At 50.6% G+C, this 17,469-nt stretch overlaps 1 protein-coding gene across 1 annotated transcript in view; it reads left to right on the top strand.

The window, feature by feature from the left end:
- Positions 1-17,469, top strand: part of PHF2 (PHD finger protein 2) — a 112,686-nt gene that overhangs the window by 63,152 nt on the left and 32,065 nt on the right. The window contains exons 4-8 of the mRNA XM_054387273.1: positions 2,562-2,722; positions 9,214-9,355; positions 13,438-13,624; positions 14,686-14,848; positions 16,657-16,744. Of these exons, the coding sequence (XP_054243248.1) occupies positions 2,562-2,722; positions 9,214-9,355; positions 13,438-13,624; positions 14,686-14,848; positions 16,657-16,744 (741 nt within the window). The remainder of the gene's footprint in view (positions 1-2,561; positions 2,723-9,213; positions 9,356-13,437; positions 13,625-14,685; positions 14,849-16,656; positions 16,745-17,469) is intronic.

Below are 17,469 nucleotides of genomic sequence, written 5' to 3'. Positions count from 1 at the left end.
AGAATCATAGAATTATAGAATGGTCTGGGCTGGAAGGGACCTCCAAAGCTCATCCAGTCCAACTCCTCTGCACTCAGCAGGGACATCCCCAACTAGATCAGGTTGCCCAGAGCCCTGTCCAGCCTCACCTTGGCCTCAAACACCTCCCTGGGCAACCTGTTCCAGTGTTCCACCACCCTCATGGTGCAGAACTTGTTCCTCACATCCAATCTCAATCTGCTCTGCTCTAGTTTGAAGCCATTGCCCCTGGTCCTGTCCCTGCAGGCCTTTGGGAACAGTCTCTCTGCAGCCTTCCTCTAGCCCTGTTCAAGTACTGGTAAGCAGGTGGAAGCCCCAGGCAGAATGATTTCAGTCACCTTGGGTGGCCTCTGAGATTGGACTCACACATGCAGCATCTCTGAGTCACTCCCCACTTGTAAACCCTGATGTGGACTCCCATTTTGCTTCTCACACAAATGTGCACAGAAGAAACTCCTGCTGCCCAGTCAAGGTTTCCGAGAAAGCCAAGAAGAGGGCCTGCAAGATTGAGGCCTCTGCCATCCACACTCGCACCATTAGCAGAACAAAGCCTTGCTGGCTTTGGAAGAAAACAAATTAAATCTGTAGGTGTTCATGAAACCAAACCAGAAGGTGATGAACAGAAAAAGGAGGTCTCAGTCCAGGGATAGAGGTGTGCCTGCTGATTCACAGCACACTGCAGTGAACTGTAACCTGTGGTTAGCCCCTTGGTGAGGCTCATATCAAAAGGAGCAGTGAAGAGTGCAAAAAGCAGAATTCCTGACATTCCCCTGGTGGGTGTTTAATACTAAAATAGCTTTAGAGCAGCAGTAGTGATAATAATAATAATTAAAAGGATGGTTGATGTGCTTCAGTGTGGGTGCCAGGCTCTCAGTTTTGACACAGTTGTTACTAGAAGCTTTGGCACTGCTCTCTACAACTGAGTGTAAGTTTCTGTGGCACATACAGGATCAAATCCCACTTGAACAAGTACAGGAGACATCTGTGGGCACTGCAAAGTAAGTGCACAGCTTCAGAGCACAGTCCTGGTTGGCTTCTTGCTCCTTAAAATCTCCAGCCTCGTTCTTTGCACGTTGCTGGCCATCAGTGCTCACACAATTGGGCAACTCCCCTTTTAATTGATTACTAGTTAAATTATTAATTAAACACTGTTTTTTATCTCCTGAGCAGCCATTGCCAGTTCAGTGTGGCTGAAGTGATCCAGAAATAAGCTCAGTTTCTACAACTTGTCCCTCTTTGCATTCAGGCATCTTGTTCTCTCAAGCACAAACCCCTCTGGGGTGGCCTCAGCAGGCCCTGTGTGTGTGGTGTTGAAGGAGGAGCCCCCACAGCAACAGGTGTGGAAGGACTCCCACAGCCCAGGGAGCTGGGGGCTCAGCATGGGTCAGGCTCCATGGGGCACTGAGGGCAGTGCTGCCCTAGCATGCAGCCTCCTTGGCATCACTCATGGCCTTGTCTCCTTCCCCACCAGATTTTGGTGCCCTGCAAAGATGTGAGCTGTAGTTCAGAGCTGCTGCAGGAGAGGGCACTCCTGTATTAGCCTTGTGTGCCCAGGGAAGGAGTGCTTTTTGGGGCCAACACAACAATTTCACTCTTCTCCCGGCAGCTGTGGTCCTGGCTTGCTGGATGGATTTTGGAGCCCAGCTGCCAAACAGCACACACAGCAGGACGACTTTGGGCCTGATGGTCCTTCATGTGCACTCCCCTTTCACTTCACATTCAAAGTGGTTTACTCTTGGAAAGATCTAGAAATTGAACCTGAGTTTCCCCTGAGAGCTGTCATTGAAAGTAGCTGGTCCAGAGATGCAGCTTCCCTTCCCCTAGGCCCTTTGAAACCTGCCCAGCAATGTGGCAATGATTTGCAGGATATTTCCGGAGCAATTTGTTTGAGGTTCTGTTTGAATCTTGCCTTCTTTAGAGTGAAACATCTAGCACTCATTGCTTTAACATTTATCACTGGACACATCTCTGTATTGAGGAAAACAGTTTATAGATTCACAGAATGGGTTGGGTTGGAAGGGACCTTAAAGCTCATCCAGTTCCAAGCCCCTGCCACAGGCAAGGACACCTCCCACCAGCCCAGGTTGCTCAAGGCCACATCCAACCTGGCCTTGGACACCTCCAGGGAGGAGGCAGCCACAGCCTCCCTGGGCAACCTGTTCCAGTGTCTCCCCACCCTCATTTTCAAGAATTTCTCCCTCATCTCCAGTCTCAATCTCCCCTCTGCCAGCTCAAAGCCATTGCCCCTTGTCCTGGCACTCCCAGCCCTTGTCAGAAGTTCCTTCCTGGCTTTCACCAGAAGCTGTTTTTCAGCGAAAGCTCTTACTTTGGAAGTTTCCAGCAGTCAGTGCATGAGGCTTGAGCAGATAGTTTCTGGATGATTTATTGTGTGCTTTGCAATCCGTGGCTTTTCCCTTATGCACCTAATTTGCATATATTTGCCTATTCCTAAGTTTCCCTTAGCTCCCAGCAGTGCAATGCAGACTTGTGCCAAGCTCTGCACAGAAGGCCTTGGCTATTTGAATCTGTGTTTACTTTTGCAGTGCTGAAGATATTGTAGTGAAAGTGCCAGGCAGCCAGCTGACCACAGAGTATTTGGAAGAAAATGGCTTTGCAGAGCCCATCCTGGTGCCCAAGAAGGATGGCCTGGGTTTGTCTGTCCCTGCTCCCACCTTCTACGTCAGCGATGTCGAAAACTACGTCGGTGAGTGCCTGGCAAGCAGGTGGCTTGGTGCTGTTTGGAGCTCAGCTGCTTTAAAAACCCAATATATATATATATATATATAACCTGGATAATATAATATAATTTATATATGTGTGTGTGTGTATCTATCTATCTATCTATCCAATCTGTATGGAAAGTTGTAATGGTTTAACTCAGGACAAACCAGGTCAAACTGAGCCGGCAGGTCAACTTGTCTGTTTTCCCCACAAAGATCTGAGGGAAAAGTAGCACACAAAAACTTGGGATGGAGACAGAAAAAGTGAGATAAGAATAGAGTTTTCTGAGTAAAATCAGCTCCATCAGAGCAGCAGCAAGCAGAAGCAAGTGAGCCAGAAGCCCAAGCCAGAAAATTGCTCTTTGTCCCACTGCCATCCCAGTGGAAAAGACAACACCCAAAAACCCAGAACCCAAAGCAACTGGGACAGGAAGCCTCTCGTATTCCAAGTGCAGGGTTCTGCAGCTGGGTTGGTGCAATCTGGGTTGGTTGGGCAGGGACTGGCTTGAAAGCAGCCCTGAAGAAAAGGCCTTAGGGGTGCTGGTGGAGGAGAAGCTCAACAGGAGCCAGCAGTGAGCACTTGCAGCCCAGAGAGCCAAGCAGAGCATGGGCTGCAGCAAGAGAAGTGTGGCCAGCAGGGCCAGGGAGGGGATTCTCCCCCTCTGCTCCACTCTGCTGAGACCACACCTGGAGCTCTGTGTCCAGTTCTGGAGCCTCTGAACATCCTGGAATGTGTCCAGAGAAGGGCCACAAGGATGAGCAGAGGGTTGGAGCTTCTCTGCTATGAGGGCAGACTGAGAGAGTTGGCGTTTTTCAGTCTGGAGAAGAGAAGGCTCTGAGGAAACCTTTCTGTGGCCTTCCAGTATCTGAAGGGGGCTACAAGAAAGCTGGGGAGGGACTTTTTAGGGTGTCAGGGAGTGATAGGACTGGGGGGAATGGACCAAAACTAGAAATGGGGAGATTCAGATTGGATGTTAGGAAGAAATTCTTCCCCATGAGGGTGGTGAGACACTGGCACAGGTTGCCCAGGGAGATGGTGGAAGCCTCATCCCTGGAGGTTTTTTCAGCCAGGCTGGATGTGGCTGTGAGCAACCTGCTGTAGTGTGAGGTGTCCCTGCCCATGGCAGGGGGTTTGGAACTGGCTGTGGTCCCTTCCAACCCTGACAATTCTGTGATTCCAACCTGAACTTCAAGCCCCACAGCACTTTGCTCCAGCCAGCACTTTCATGTTTGCAGCTGGCATTGCTGCAGCATGGTCTGGATAGCAGCAGCAGGTTCAACTCAACCCAGAACAAAAGTTTTAAATCTCTTTTAAAATGTTGTCTCTGTCTTGAGCTACCCTGACTGTGAGATTTGTTCTCAAGTGGTAGATTGTAATTAGCAATTAATTCACTCTTGTTTCTTGTCCCAACCTGAGAGAGAGCCTGAGCCAGGCTGTGTTGTGCTCCACAGCACTGCATGAGAAGAAACAGCCATAGTAGTACCAAGAAAGAGCTTCTTCAGGCCAGCTCTTAACTGCTGACTGCCATCTTGCTTTGCATTGGAGGCACTTGGCTTTTACTGAGGGAATTACCAGAGTGCCTCTCTCAAAGGCAGCCCATTTTCAATCCTGGTGTCAGTGAGAGCCATTTTCAGTGCTGCTGGTGCTTTGGATTCCTTTTGCCATCCTCCTGTCTGCACCCTGTACTGCATCTTCTCCAAGTCATCAGATCTTTGCAAGACACACCTTGGCCAGGAGCCATGGGAGTGCTCTCAAGTCACTTGTCTTGTCCCTGCACCCTTCTTCTTTCTGCATCTGTCTTGTCTCTTGTCCCCTCTTGCTCTGTCCCTCTTCTTTGTCACTTTCTGTCCAATTCTCTCTCCTTCCAAGGCATTGTCCTTTTGGAGCCATGACTGCAGCTCCAGTGTGTTTCCTGGTCCCTTCATCCCCTTACATAGTCTGCTAACCACCCTCTCCTTCTGTTCTCTCCTAAGCAAGCCCTTGAGCTGTGCCCTAAACTGGAGGAGGCTTCTGTCAGCAGCCACTGCTGCTCTTGACTGCATCTATTGCATTTGCAGTGATTGTGTACAGCAAGATAATGATGAATAAAGGAGAATTCCAGAGCCCTAATTTTATTCTTCTCTCTGTCCCACTGCTTCTACAGGAAACATATTGTCCTTGCCCATCTGCTACACTCAGCAGATTTCCTTGGGTGACCTGGGTTCCCCTTCTGCATCTGCTGGCTTGCTCCCAGCCTCTAGCTGAAGTAATCCACCTCACAGAGCTGTTAGTGAGGAGCTGGAGGGGAGAACGTGGGTGGTTTAACATGAAGCTGGCACCAGGGCTGGAAGTGAAAAACACAAACACTGCAGCCTAACCTCCAGGGCTTTGCTTTGCTTGAGCAGGATTGATTGCCCAGGCAGGAGTGTTCATAGAATGGGTTGGGTTGGAAGGGGCCTCAAAGATCATCCAGCTCCAACTCCCCTGCTGTGGGCAGGACACCTTCCACTAGAGCAGGATGCTCAAGGCTTTGAACACCTCCAGGCAGGAGGCATCCACAGCCTCCCTGGGCCACCTGTGCCAGTGTCTCCCCATCCTCACTGGAAAGAATTTCTTCCCCATCTCCAGTCTCAATCTCCCCTCTCCCAGCTCAAAGCCATTGTCTCTTGTTCAGTCACTCCCAGCCCTTGTCAGAAGTCCCTGCCCAGCTCTCCTGGAGCCCCTTCAGGTACTGAAATGTAGCTCTAAGGCCTCCCTGAAGCCTTCTTCGCTCTTTTCTCTCACTCTTCTGTAGTTGATTACATTGGAGCTAGAATGTCTTTTAGAAACAACCTAAAGTAAGCTGCAGAGAAAACATCATGAACAAGACTGGCAAATACATCAGCACTGTTCTGGCATTTTAAGGAAAACAAATTGATTGTTTTGTTTTCCCCTCCTAATGTGAAAAAAAAGCACGAATGAAATGCTGGCAGAGGAGAAATGCAGCCAGTGAACAGTGAAGGACAGAAAGACTGGAGAGATGCTCTTCTTGCAGAAAAGACAAGAGAATCTGCTCAGCAAAGGGCACTCTTCACAAGGCTCTGACTTGCTCCATGTGTTCTCTAGCTTGCCCAGTGTCAAATTCCACCAACTGACTGATCCTGTTGGTATCAACAGTGGAGACCTGTATCCAGCAAGGTCTATCAGAGGAAGTGTGGAAGTACTACAGACCTGTGGAAAGCTGCAGCTTGGAGAGGGGGTCTTGGCTGACAGTTGACTGACCATGGTCCTGCCCCTGGGTCACAACAACCCCATGGGGAGCTACAGACCTGGGGATGTGTGGTTGGAAATCTGCAGCTTGGAGAGGGACGTGGGGGTGTTGGTTGGCAGTCACTGACCATGAGCCAGCAGTGCCCAGGAGGCCAGGAAAGCCAAAGACCTCCTGGCTGGGATCAGAAGCAGGGTGGGCAGCAGGGACAGGAGGTGACCATCCCCCTGTGCTCAGCTCTGGGGAGGCCACACCTCGAGTGCTGTGTTCAGCTCTGGGCCCTCACTGCAAGGAAGGACATTGAGGGGCTGGAGCCTGTCCAGAGCAGGGCAATGAGGCTGGGGAAGGGCCTGGAGCCCCTGGGCTAGAGGAGGGGCTGAGGGAGCTGAGGGTGTTGAGGCTGGAGCAGAGGAGGCTGAGGGAGACCTCACTGCTCTCTGCAGCTCCCTGAAGGGAGGTTGGAGTGAGGAGGGGACAGCCTCTGCTCCTTGGTGGCAAGGGACAGGAGCAGAGGAAATGGTTCCAAGCTGCCCCAGGGGAGGTTCAGGCTGGATGCTAGGAAATATTTCTGCACTGGAAGGGTTCTCAGACATTGGAATGTTCTGCCCAGGGCAGTGCTGGAGTCCCCATCCCTGGAGGTGTTCAAGCAGCTGTGGAGCTGTGCTTAGGGACATGGTTTGGTGCTGAGCCTGCAGTGCTGGGTGGAGGGTTGGACTGGGTGAGCCTGGAGGTCTCTTCAAGCTGGATGTTTTCTGTGCTTCTGTGATTATTCTCTGTGCTCTAATACAGAGGGGATAGGTTTTTGTCAGGTATAACTTTGGGTAAAATAACAAAAAGACAAATTTTTCATGGCATGCCTGAAATTTTACATTGAAAGTCCTCTTTGATTATACATTTCACCAGCAAAAATTTGTAATAGAGCAAAAGAGGACTTGGAATTTTGGAAAATCATAGAATCATAGACTCATTAACATCATTGAGTCCAACCACAACCCAGCTCCCATGACCACTAAAGTCTATCCTGAAGCACCACATCTCCACACTTCTGGAATGCCTCCAAGGGATGGTGACTCCACCACCTCCCTGGGCAGCCTGTTCCAATTCCTGACTACTCTTGCAGCAAAGAGACATTTCCTAATCTCCAACCTAACCCTCTCCTGGCACAGCTTGAGTCCATTTTCCCTTGTCCTGTTGCTGGTTGTTTGAGGAAGAGACCAACAGCAGCCTCACCCCAACCTCCTATCAGGGAGCTTTAGAGAGCAATGAGGTCTCAGCCTCCTCTTCTCCACACTAAACACCCCCAGCTCCCTCAGCTGCTCCTCATATGATGCCCTCCAAACCCCTCAGCAACCTCTACTGCTCTTCTCTGGACACCCTCCAGCCCCTCAATGTGTTTCCTATCCTGTGGCTCCCAGAACAGAACCCAGGACTCAAGCAGTCCTGTGCAGTGTCACACTCTGTCCATCACCACAGGATACTCCCAGCCTGGTGGGTAGGGCTCAGCCTGTGGCTGTGCAGGTATTTGGGTATCACAGTGTCACAGTCTCACAGCACAGTATTAGAGGCTGGAAGGGACCTCCAGAGATCATCAGGTCCAAGCCCAGTGCCAGAGCAGGGTCACACAGGCAGTCTACACAGGAATGCATCCAGGTGGAGTTGGAAAGGCTCCAGAGAAGGAGACTCCACAACCTCTCTGTGCAGCCTGCTCCAGGCCTCCAGCACCCTCACACCAAAGAAGTTTCTCCTCCTGTTGAGGTGAAACCTTCTGTGTTCCAGTTTGTATCCATTGTCACTGTGCACCACCCAAAAGAGCCTGGCCCCCTCCTCCTGACCCCCACCCCTCAGCTATTGATAGACATTGATCAGATCCCTCTCAGCCTTCTCTTCTCCACACTAAACAGCCCCAGGGCTCTCAGCCTCTCTTCACAGGGAATCATTTTCATCAAGTAAATAGTATCAATAATGAAATGAATGGATTCAAAGCAACACTCATCCTTGAAAGAGTCTGTCAGGGGCATGACTTCAAAAGCAGCCTTTGGTGGGTGTCCACTTACTGTACCTACCTCTCCTCCATCCATGTGGCTGCAGAGCCATGGGAACAGCAGGGCTCACTGAGGGAGCCTTCAGCTGGCTGTGCAGGGGAACAGGGACTGAACTGGGCTGGCTGGAGAGGTGCCAGGGGGGAGTAGCTCAGTACTGTGGGGCAGTGTGCTGCTATGTTTGAGAAGCAGAAGGCCTCCCAGCCCCCAAGGGTGACAGCTGATAAAGTCCCTTGGGAGGCCACGGGATACAGGAGTCCAGGAAGGCTGCACACACTTCATGAGGGAAGTCTTAAAGGCACAGCTGTCCCTGTGTGCCGAGAAGGGAGTCCAGCCTGGCTGAATAGGGACCTTTGGCTGGATTTCAGGAACAGGAGGAGAGTCCCTGGCCTTTGGAGGAGGGGACAAGTCTGTCATGGGCACTATAAAGATGGAGTAAGTTATGTTTTTTCAGGCACTGGCACAGGCTGCCCAGGGAGGTGGTGGAGTCACCAACCCTGAATGTGTTTAAAGGTCGTTTGGATGTGGTCCTTAGGGATATGTGGCCTGGTGAGGCCACATCTGGAGGACTGTGAACAGTTCTGGGCTCCCCAGGTTTAGAAGGACCTGAGGGAACTGCTTGAGAGGGCACAGCAAAGGGCTGCAGAGATGATGAGGGGGCTGGAACATCTGACTTCTGGAGAAAGGCTGAGGGACTTGGGGCTTTCTAGCCTGGAGAGGAGTAGAGGGAGGGGGGATCTTGTCAGTGCTGATCAATACTTAAAGGGTGGGTGTCAGGTGGGTGGGAGCAGCCTGCTTCAGTGGTGCCCAGTGACAGGACAAGGGGTGATGGGCACAAACCTGAGCATAGGAAGTTCCATCTAACAATGAGGAGGAACTTCTTTGCTTTGAGGGTGGTGGAGCCCTGAAACAGGCTGTCCTGAGAGGTGCTGAACTCCCCATCTCTGGAGTCATTCAGAGCACACCTGGATGCCTTCCTGGGCAGCCTGCTCTAGGTAAGCCTGCTCTGGAAGGGGGTTGGATGAGTTATCTCCAGAGGTCTCTTCCATCTCCCACCATTCTGTGATTCTGTGAACAGGGAAGACAGAGGAGCTAAGAAGATCAGAAAATCTGGAGGTGTTTCTCCAAACGATAGCTCACCCCCAGCACACACAACAAGGCCACCCAGGCTGCCTCTCAGTCTCTCTGTCTTGTTGAATTGATTTGCAGGACCAGAGAGGAGTGTGGATGTCACTGATGTCACCAAGCAGAAGGACTGCAAGATGAAGCTCAAGGAATTTGTGGATTACTACTACAGCACCAACAGGAAAAGGGTTCTCAACGTGACCAACCTGGAGTTCTCAGACACGAGGTAAGGGCCCAGCCTCTGCACCTCACACTGCACAGGGTACATGGCAGGGCTCACCTGGAGCAGCCTCTGCCCTTACTGGTGCATCCCTTTTGTGGCAGTGCTGTTTGGTCCTGGGACAGCAGCTTCTTGTTGCTCTGACTCTCCATGGCATCATCCATACCCAGGCAGCTGAGCAGAGCAGGGAGCTGAACCTGTTTGCTGAGTGAGTGGTGGATGGACTGTGTGGGCCAGCACTGTGGTGCCTGCAGCCCATGCCTGCTTCTCATCAGCATTCACACACCAGAGCATCAGCTTTCAGTTTTGTTTTGACTCCAGTAGCACAGGTAGAGTTCATCGAATCATAGAATGGTAGGTTTGGAAGGGACCTCTGCAGTTCATCCAGTCCCACCCCCTTGCCAGAGCAGGGGCACCCAGGGCAGGGCACACAGGAACACAGCCAGGCAGGTTTTGAAAATCTCCAGAGGAGACTCCATAACCTCTCTGAGCAGCCTGCTCCAGGGCTCCAGCACCCTCACAGTGCAAAAGTTTTTCCTTATGTTTAAGTAAAGCATCCTGGGTTCCATTTTATGGTTGTTGCCCCTTAACCTATCACTGGGCACCACTGAAGAGTCTGACCCCACCCTTTTCACCTCCACCCTTTGATAAAATCACCTCTCAGCTCTCCAGGCTCAACAGCCTCAGGACTCTCAGCCTTTCCTCTTCACAGAGATGCTCCAGGCCCCTCAGCAGCTTTGTGGCCTTCCACTGCACTCTCCCCAGTAGTTCCTTGCTGAACCGGAGAGCCCAGAACTGGACCCAGTACTCCAGATGTGGTCTCACAGGACAGACTAGAGGGGGAGGAGAACCTCACTTGATCTGCTGGCCACACTCTTCTTAATGCACTCCAGAAGACCATTGGCCTGCTTGACCACAATGGCACATTGCTGGCTCATGGTGAGCTGATTGTCCACCAAGACCATGCCTGGCTGAGGTGCTTCAGTGCTGCAGTGAGCCAGAGGTAATGGTGCTGGCTAGGGGCACATCACCAAAGCTCAAGGACAAGGACAGGAAGCCTCCTGTTCTCCTTGGGTGGCTTTGTCTAGAGGATAATGAGCTGAGGTAAATGCCTCAGAGTGAAGTTCCTGCTCCGTGCTGCATTCACCACTGAGCTGTGCTTCCACTCCAGCAGCAGGCAGATGCACCAACAGTGGCTGAACAGGCAGCTGTGCAGGTGGTTTTCACAGTCCTGGTAGTACTGAAACCTCTTATAAGGAGATTGGAGTGAGGTGAGGGTTGGTCTCTTCTCCTGGCTATCAAGGAAAGCACCCACCAGCCCTCATGGAGCTGAGACATAAAATGGACACCCAAAGGACCATGCCCATGGATGGTCCATGTGGGTTCTCTCTGCAACTACCTAAAAGGAGGCTGCAATGAGGTGGGAGTTGGGCTTTTCTCCCCAGTATCAGGTGATAGGATGAGAGGAAATGGCCTCAGGTTGTGCCAGGGGAGGGTTAGGTTGGAGATGAGTAAAAATTTCTTTGCTGCCAGAGTGGTCAGGGATTGAAACAGGCTGCTCAGGGAGGTGGTGGAGTCCCCATCCCTGGAGGTGTTCAAGAAACCTGTGGCCATGGCACTTGGGGCCATGGTTTAGTGGCCGTGGTGGGGTTAGGTTGACTTGATCTTGGAGGGCTTTTCCAACTGAAACAGATTCTGTTGGGTGAATACCAGACAAACTCCACTGGTCAAACACCAAACACTGAACTAATCAGATGAATCCAGGAGCCAGGGTAAGAAGCCAAGGATGAGCACTTACACAATGAGGATGTATCATGGCTCTTAATTTCCCCCTAGAATCAGTCCTGAAACTGTGGGCTGTAGATATATAAATGCCACAGAAAACTAGAAGGCAGCACACCAAAGGATTGCTGCACTCATGTGTCAGCAGAGCATTCACCCTGCTGCCAGCAGAAGTCCATGTCCTGGCACTCTGGGCCATGGTTCAGCAGCCATGCTGGGGCTGGGCTGATGGTTGGACTGGATGATCTTGGACAGCTTCTCCAACCCAAACAACTCTGCGATCCTAGGCAGGGAGCTCTTCTCAAAGGGAAGAATCAGAGAAGGAAGAGATTCCTTTGTAGCCACAGAGCACAGGAGGTGCTGGGTGTCAGTATGAGCATAAAGAGGGATTGTTTTGGGGAGCTTTCCATCTTAGTGAGGAGACTTAAAGGAGCATGAAAAGAGAAGGCTGGTGAGTAATTGCCAGCTCACTTAGGGTGAAGCCATTACCTTTAGGCCTGTAGTTAGTGCCTTAGCAGTGCATACCCATCTCTGCAGAGAGCATCTCCAGTAATTACAGCCTTCCAAGATTACCAGGATCTTCAGCTGAGGCTTTTTTGGCTCTCTGCCATTATCCCAGAAGAACAGGAGGCCTTTTGTTCTGCAGGACTGCTGGAGCTGTCACTCAGATGCTGCTAATTTAGACATTAAGCAGCAAATATTTTATTTCTTACCACAGACAGTGACACTTTAATTGAATGCACTGCTCCATCTTCCCCTGCCACTCTAAATGGAGCTATTGTTATCCCTGTTTGCCAGTGAGCAGGAATGACACATGGGAGTATTTAATTCTGCTTGGCAGTGCAGGTACTCTTCTGACTCCTGATTTTAGACCCTGCAGCAGTGAACCTCCACCCCCTACAAACATTAGTCCAAATTTTGGACTATTTAAATATAAAATGGTCAAACTTAGCTTTTACTGCCTGCTTGTCATGCCACTACATCACCTCAGCTGGGATTGATAGTACCCAGTCTGCATTTAATGTAAACCCATATGAATGATACAGACATAAATACAGCAAATATGAATCCATGCTCAGTGCAAACTATGGCTTGGTAGGAATTCTAGCAAGAAGTATTTCATATGCTGTGTTTTAAACATGTTCACTCAGATTAGGCTTTGTAGAATCACAGGTTGGAAAAGCCCTCTAAGCCCATCCAGCCCAGTCAGGCTCTAACTCTATCAAGGCTGGGGCCCTCAGCTCTGCCTCTTTGAAGCACCTCCAGGGATGGGAATTCAACCACCTCCCTGGGCAGCCTGTGCCAGCCTTTGAAAACCTTTTCAGTGAAGAAGTTTCTTCTAATGTCCAACCTAAACCTCCCCTGGTGCAACTTGAGGCCATTTCCTCTCGTCCTATCACTTGTTACTCTTGGGAAGAGCCCAACCCCCACCTGTCTCCAGCCTCCTCTCAGGGAGCTGTAGAGAGCAATGAGGTCTCCTCTCAGTCTCCTCTTCTCCAGATGACATCCCCAGCTCCCTCAGCTGCTCCTCCCCAGCCCTGTTCTTCAGACCCCCAGCTTTGTTGCCTTTCTCTGGACCTGCTCAATGTCCTTCTTGGAGTGAGGAGTCCAAAACTGAACCCAGCACTCAAGATGTGGACTCAGCAGTGCCCAGTCAAGGGGCATGATCCCTGCCCTGCTCCTGCTGCCCACACCATTGCTGATCCAGGCAGGATGCTGGTGACCTAGGCCACTTGGGCACACTCTGGCTCTTCTTCAGCTGCCTTTTTCTTTTTTTTCCTGAGCTTTTAATGTAATGTACTGTCTAAACAAAAAACTCAGCATGATTTTTAGCATCCAACCAAGACTTATTTAGTTGTTAAGTATGAATGTTATTGTTACTAGGATATTTAATTGAATTTAAGGGATATTCAATTTCATTTGAAGCTTAATTTGCAGACTGGTAAGATTTAGCAGATTGTTTGTGTGAGAGCACACACAGTTTACCACCTCTTCTGAAGGGGGCTGGAAAAGTGGCTGTGCTAACTGAGGCCACAGAGCAAGAGGGCTGGAACAATGCAAACCATGAACACTTGGCCAGCACTGCTGCAAGAGAGAGGTCAAGGGGTCCTTGTTAAGTCATCAGACCTGAAACAGCCTTAAGTCTGTCTCTGTAAGCAGTGTTCAGGTGTTTCTGAATGAAAAGCAGCTCCACTGAGAGGGAAGGAGCTGCTTCAGGTTGCTCTGCAGGTGTTGGAGTCACACTCTGCTGGTTTTTTGCAGCAGGCTCCTTGCCCTCATGTCTGTTTTCTGCTCTGTCTCTAAAGGATGTCCAGTTTTGTAGAGCCTCCAGATGTAGTTAAGAAGTTGTCCTGGGTGGAAAACTATTGGCCTGATGATGCTCTTCTGGCTAAACCAAAAGTGACCAAGTACTGCCTGATCTGTGTGAAGGACAGCTACACAGATTTCCACATAGACTCGGGAGGAGCTTCTGCCTGGTACCACGTGCTGAAGGTGAGGGCCATGCTTCTGTGCTGTGCCTAGGAACAACCTCAGTGTGATATGCAAAGACCACCCTAACAGCCCCTCAAAAATTCAGCTCCTGGGTCTCTCTCCATAGTCTTGTTGCATCCAGAGCCTTACCTGCTGTAAGTTGGTGAGGTCTCAGTGGTCCCCAGGGTCTGTTGAGCAGACTTCCACACTTGGAGTGTGGAGGTTGTCCATGGATCTTCACTGGTTTAGGATTGTAATCTTTGTTTACTGCCTTCTGCACATGTATCACCTAAGACCTGAAGGATATTCCATCCTGCTCTTGCAGAGTGGTGGAACCTGGTGCTGGAAACCTCCTGCACCACCAGTCTCATCAAATGTGGTCACCTAGTGATGGAGTGGTTGCAGCCATTCTGTGCAAAGCTGACTGGCAAATGTTCAAACAATCTCAGAATGGCTCAGGGAAGTGATCTCAGAGATCATCCACTCCAACCTCCCCACCATGGGCAGGGATACCTCTCAACTAGACTCGGCTGCTCAAGGCCTCATCCATCCCAGCCTTGAACACCTCCAGGCAGGAGGCAGCCACAGCCTCCCTGGGCAGCCTGTGCCAGAGTCTCACCACCCTCACACTGAAGAACTTCTTCCTCAGCTCCACTCTAACCCTGCTCTGCCTCAGCTTCAAACCATTCCCCTGTGTCCAGACACCCTCAGCAAAAGTCTCTCTGCAGCCTTCCTGCTATTGGAAGGCAGCTCTGAGGTCGCCTTGGGAGTCTTCTCTTCTCCAGGCTGAACAACCCCAGCTCCCTCAGCCTATCCTCAGCCCTTGGATCATCTTTGTGGCCTCCTCTGGACTCCCTCCAGCAGCTCTGTGTCCTTCTTATCCTGGGGACACCAGAACTGGAGGCAGGATTGGAGGTGGGCAGAGCACGGGCAGGAATTTGATTGAAATAATGTTAAACTGCAGAATGACACAGATGGATGTTTGGATAAACACTGCGGGGGGTGTGTGGTGTGTGTGTGTCTGTGTCAGTGCAGCAGTTTGGTTTGGCTGTTTGTTGGTAATTTTGTGTTTTCTAATTCAGGGAGAAAAGATCTTTTATCTCATCAAGCCAGCCCCTGCAAACATTTCTCTCTACGAGCGCTGGCAGTCGGCAGCCAACCACAGCGAGATGTTCTTTGCAGACCAAGTAGACAAATGCTACAAATGCACAGTGAAGCAGGGACAGACACTCTTCATTCCATCAGGTCAGCAGCCTGCTGCCAGCTGAGGGCCCTGCTTCTTTCAGAGCTCCTGAAGTGGCCTGTCCAAAACGCTGGAGGGATGTGATTTGAAGATTTTCTCTGGCAGATTATCAAGTCTGCATCTCAGCAGCCATGTAATGTCATTGAACCATAGGCTCAGAGAGCTGTTTGGCTTGGAAAAGCCCTTTAAGATCATCCAGTCCAGCCATTCTCTAACAGGTCTGCTGCTAAACCATGGTCCTCAGCACCACATCTCTGTGCCTTTGAAACACCTCCAGGGATGGGCATTCAACCACCTCCCTGGGCAGCCTGTGCCAGTGTTTGAGAACCCTTTCAGGGAAGAAGTTTCTTCCAATGTCCAACCATTACCTTTTGTCCTATCACTTGTTATCTGGGAGAAGAGCCCAACCTCTACCTCTACCTGGCTCCAGCCTCTGCTCAGGGAGTTGCAGAGAGCCAGAAGGTCTCCCCTCAGCCTTCTCTTCTCCACACTAAACACCCCCAGCTCCCTCAGCTGCTCTTCACCAGCCCTATTCTCCAGACCTGCTCCAGCCCCTCTGTGCCATGTGCTTACAAAGCAAAAGCAGAATTGCACTGCTTTGTATGAATATTTTAGTAGCTTTCTAAAAACACAGCTAGCAGGTAGAGTCTCCCACTCCTGCTCTTGCTGGGTTGCAGTAACTCAGGAGTCCTTTTACTGTATCCAGCAGTGGTGCTTTCTGCTGTCCAACAGAGGATTCTCCTTGACTTCCTTTCAGACCATGACTGCCCACAAAATCCTTTTTGTGGTGTCTGACTCCCCATGGCACTAAGGAACTGTAAGTGCCTGCATTTAGGGTTTCACACCAGGATGAAGCTCTCTGGGTGTCAGAGAGCTTTCTGGGTTACTTGATAGAGTCAGGCTTTCCTTGCAGGCTGGGGATGGGGGATTTTGTTTTTCTCAGCTCCTGAGAGGATATTTTTAAGGACAAAGAACTGATCCTAGTTTTAAATGAACACAGTTCTGCTCCTGCCCCTGTCCCTCACCTTTCTGTCACCATGAACAAGTATTTCCTTGTTTTCCTTGCTGCTTCCAGCACTCCTTGTTAGCTGCTGTAACTAATCTCTGTGGGACAGAGATTTTATCTCCCTCTGTGTGCCTTTGACCAAGGCAGTGCCTGCTTGGTCTGTAGGCTGAGCTGAGGCTTCCAGGCAGTGCCAGTGAGCAGCAGCACTGGTACCTGTGTCCTGGAGGCAGCACCCAGCAGTGCCCCTTCTCTCTGGGTGAATCTATTCTTGCACAGAACGTTTACCCACTTGGGTTTTACTTTGGCTATAAAAAGTGGGAAGTGGCTATTTGTCTCAGGCCCATATGTGGAGCAGATGGTGAATAAACACCGAGCAAGTGACAGAGATTCACTCATCTGGGAAATTTCTTTTGTGTTTGGCAAGCAGGTGTTCCTGACACCCAGTAGTGTCAGTGGCAGGAGCTGTCCCAGGGTTTTATGCTGAGGGGAGAGCAGCTGCCATTGTGTCACTGCTGCTACTTGTCACAGCACTGTGAGCAGCAGGTCCCCTCTCACTGCCTGCCACCTCGAAGGCAGGCCTGGGACTGGGAGTCAAAGCTGTGTGGCACCTTCCTGGGCTGGGCTGTTTTCATACAAAGCAAACAAGGGGCCAGATGCAGCTTTATTCAAAACTGATGGGGTTCCTGAAGGGCTGCATGGGTACCTAGGAATTGCTAAGTGAAGTATGAACCTCACAGGTTAATAAAGCTTCATTATTGTCATTCCAGCTTTGAAGCTCAGGCCTCTTCTCTCTCTCTCTTTTAGGTTGGATTTATGCAACTCTCACACCTGTAGACTGCCTGGCCTTTGCAGGACATTTTCTACACAGTCTAAGTGTTGAAATGCAGATGAGGTAAATCTGTCCTTAAAATCCAAAGCTAGGTAGAGGCTCAATGTGTGATAAGTTTGCCATTCCCCTCTCCCATCAACTGCCCTACCTCTGCACTGACATTGATGTAGCTCCACTGGGCAGTGTAGGGAAGGGTAGCCACATCTGTCCCCTCTGTGCTGAGCTGCTCCAGGCTGTCCTTACACCTATTGCACAGCCCATGGAAGGATGTGTCAGGTGCCTGGATTGATGTGGCCATGTCCTGAAGGAAGGACTGTTAAAAGGTGTCAGGAGGTTTACCCTTCAATATCCCAGTCACCTTCTGGATAAGCCCCCACCCGCCCAGCTGGGCTCTTTGCCCAGGGTAAGACAACACAAGTAGCTCTTTACTGATGCTGGAGAAATGATCATAGAATCATAGAATTGTTTTGGTTGGAAAAGCTCTTTAAGATCAAGTCCAACCATTCTCTAACTCTGCCAAGTCTGGAGCTAAACCATGGGCCTCAGCACCACATCTCACAGAATCACAGAATCACAGAAAGTTAGGAGTTGGATGGGACCTCCAGTCCAACCCCCTGCCAGAGCAGCATCACCCAGGACAGGCCACACAGGAACACATCCAGGTTGGCTTTGAAAGCCTCCAGAGGAGGCTTCACAATCTCTCTGGGCAGCCTGCTCCAGGGCTCCAGCACCCTCACACCAAAGAAGTTTCTCCTCCTGTTGAGGTGAAACCTCCTGGGTTCCAGGTT

This window comes from Indicator indicator, chromosome 15, assembly GCF_027791375.1.
Source record: "Indicator indicator isolate 239-I01 chromosome 15, UM_Iind_1.1, whole genome shotgun sequence".
Lineage (NCBI taxonomy): Eukaryota > Metazoa > Chordata > Aves > Piciformes > Indicatoridae > Indicator > Indicator indicator.
The sequence above is the reverse complement of the archived record's forward strand: the minus strand, read 5'-3'. Positions and strand labels throughout refer to the sequence as shown.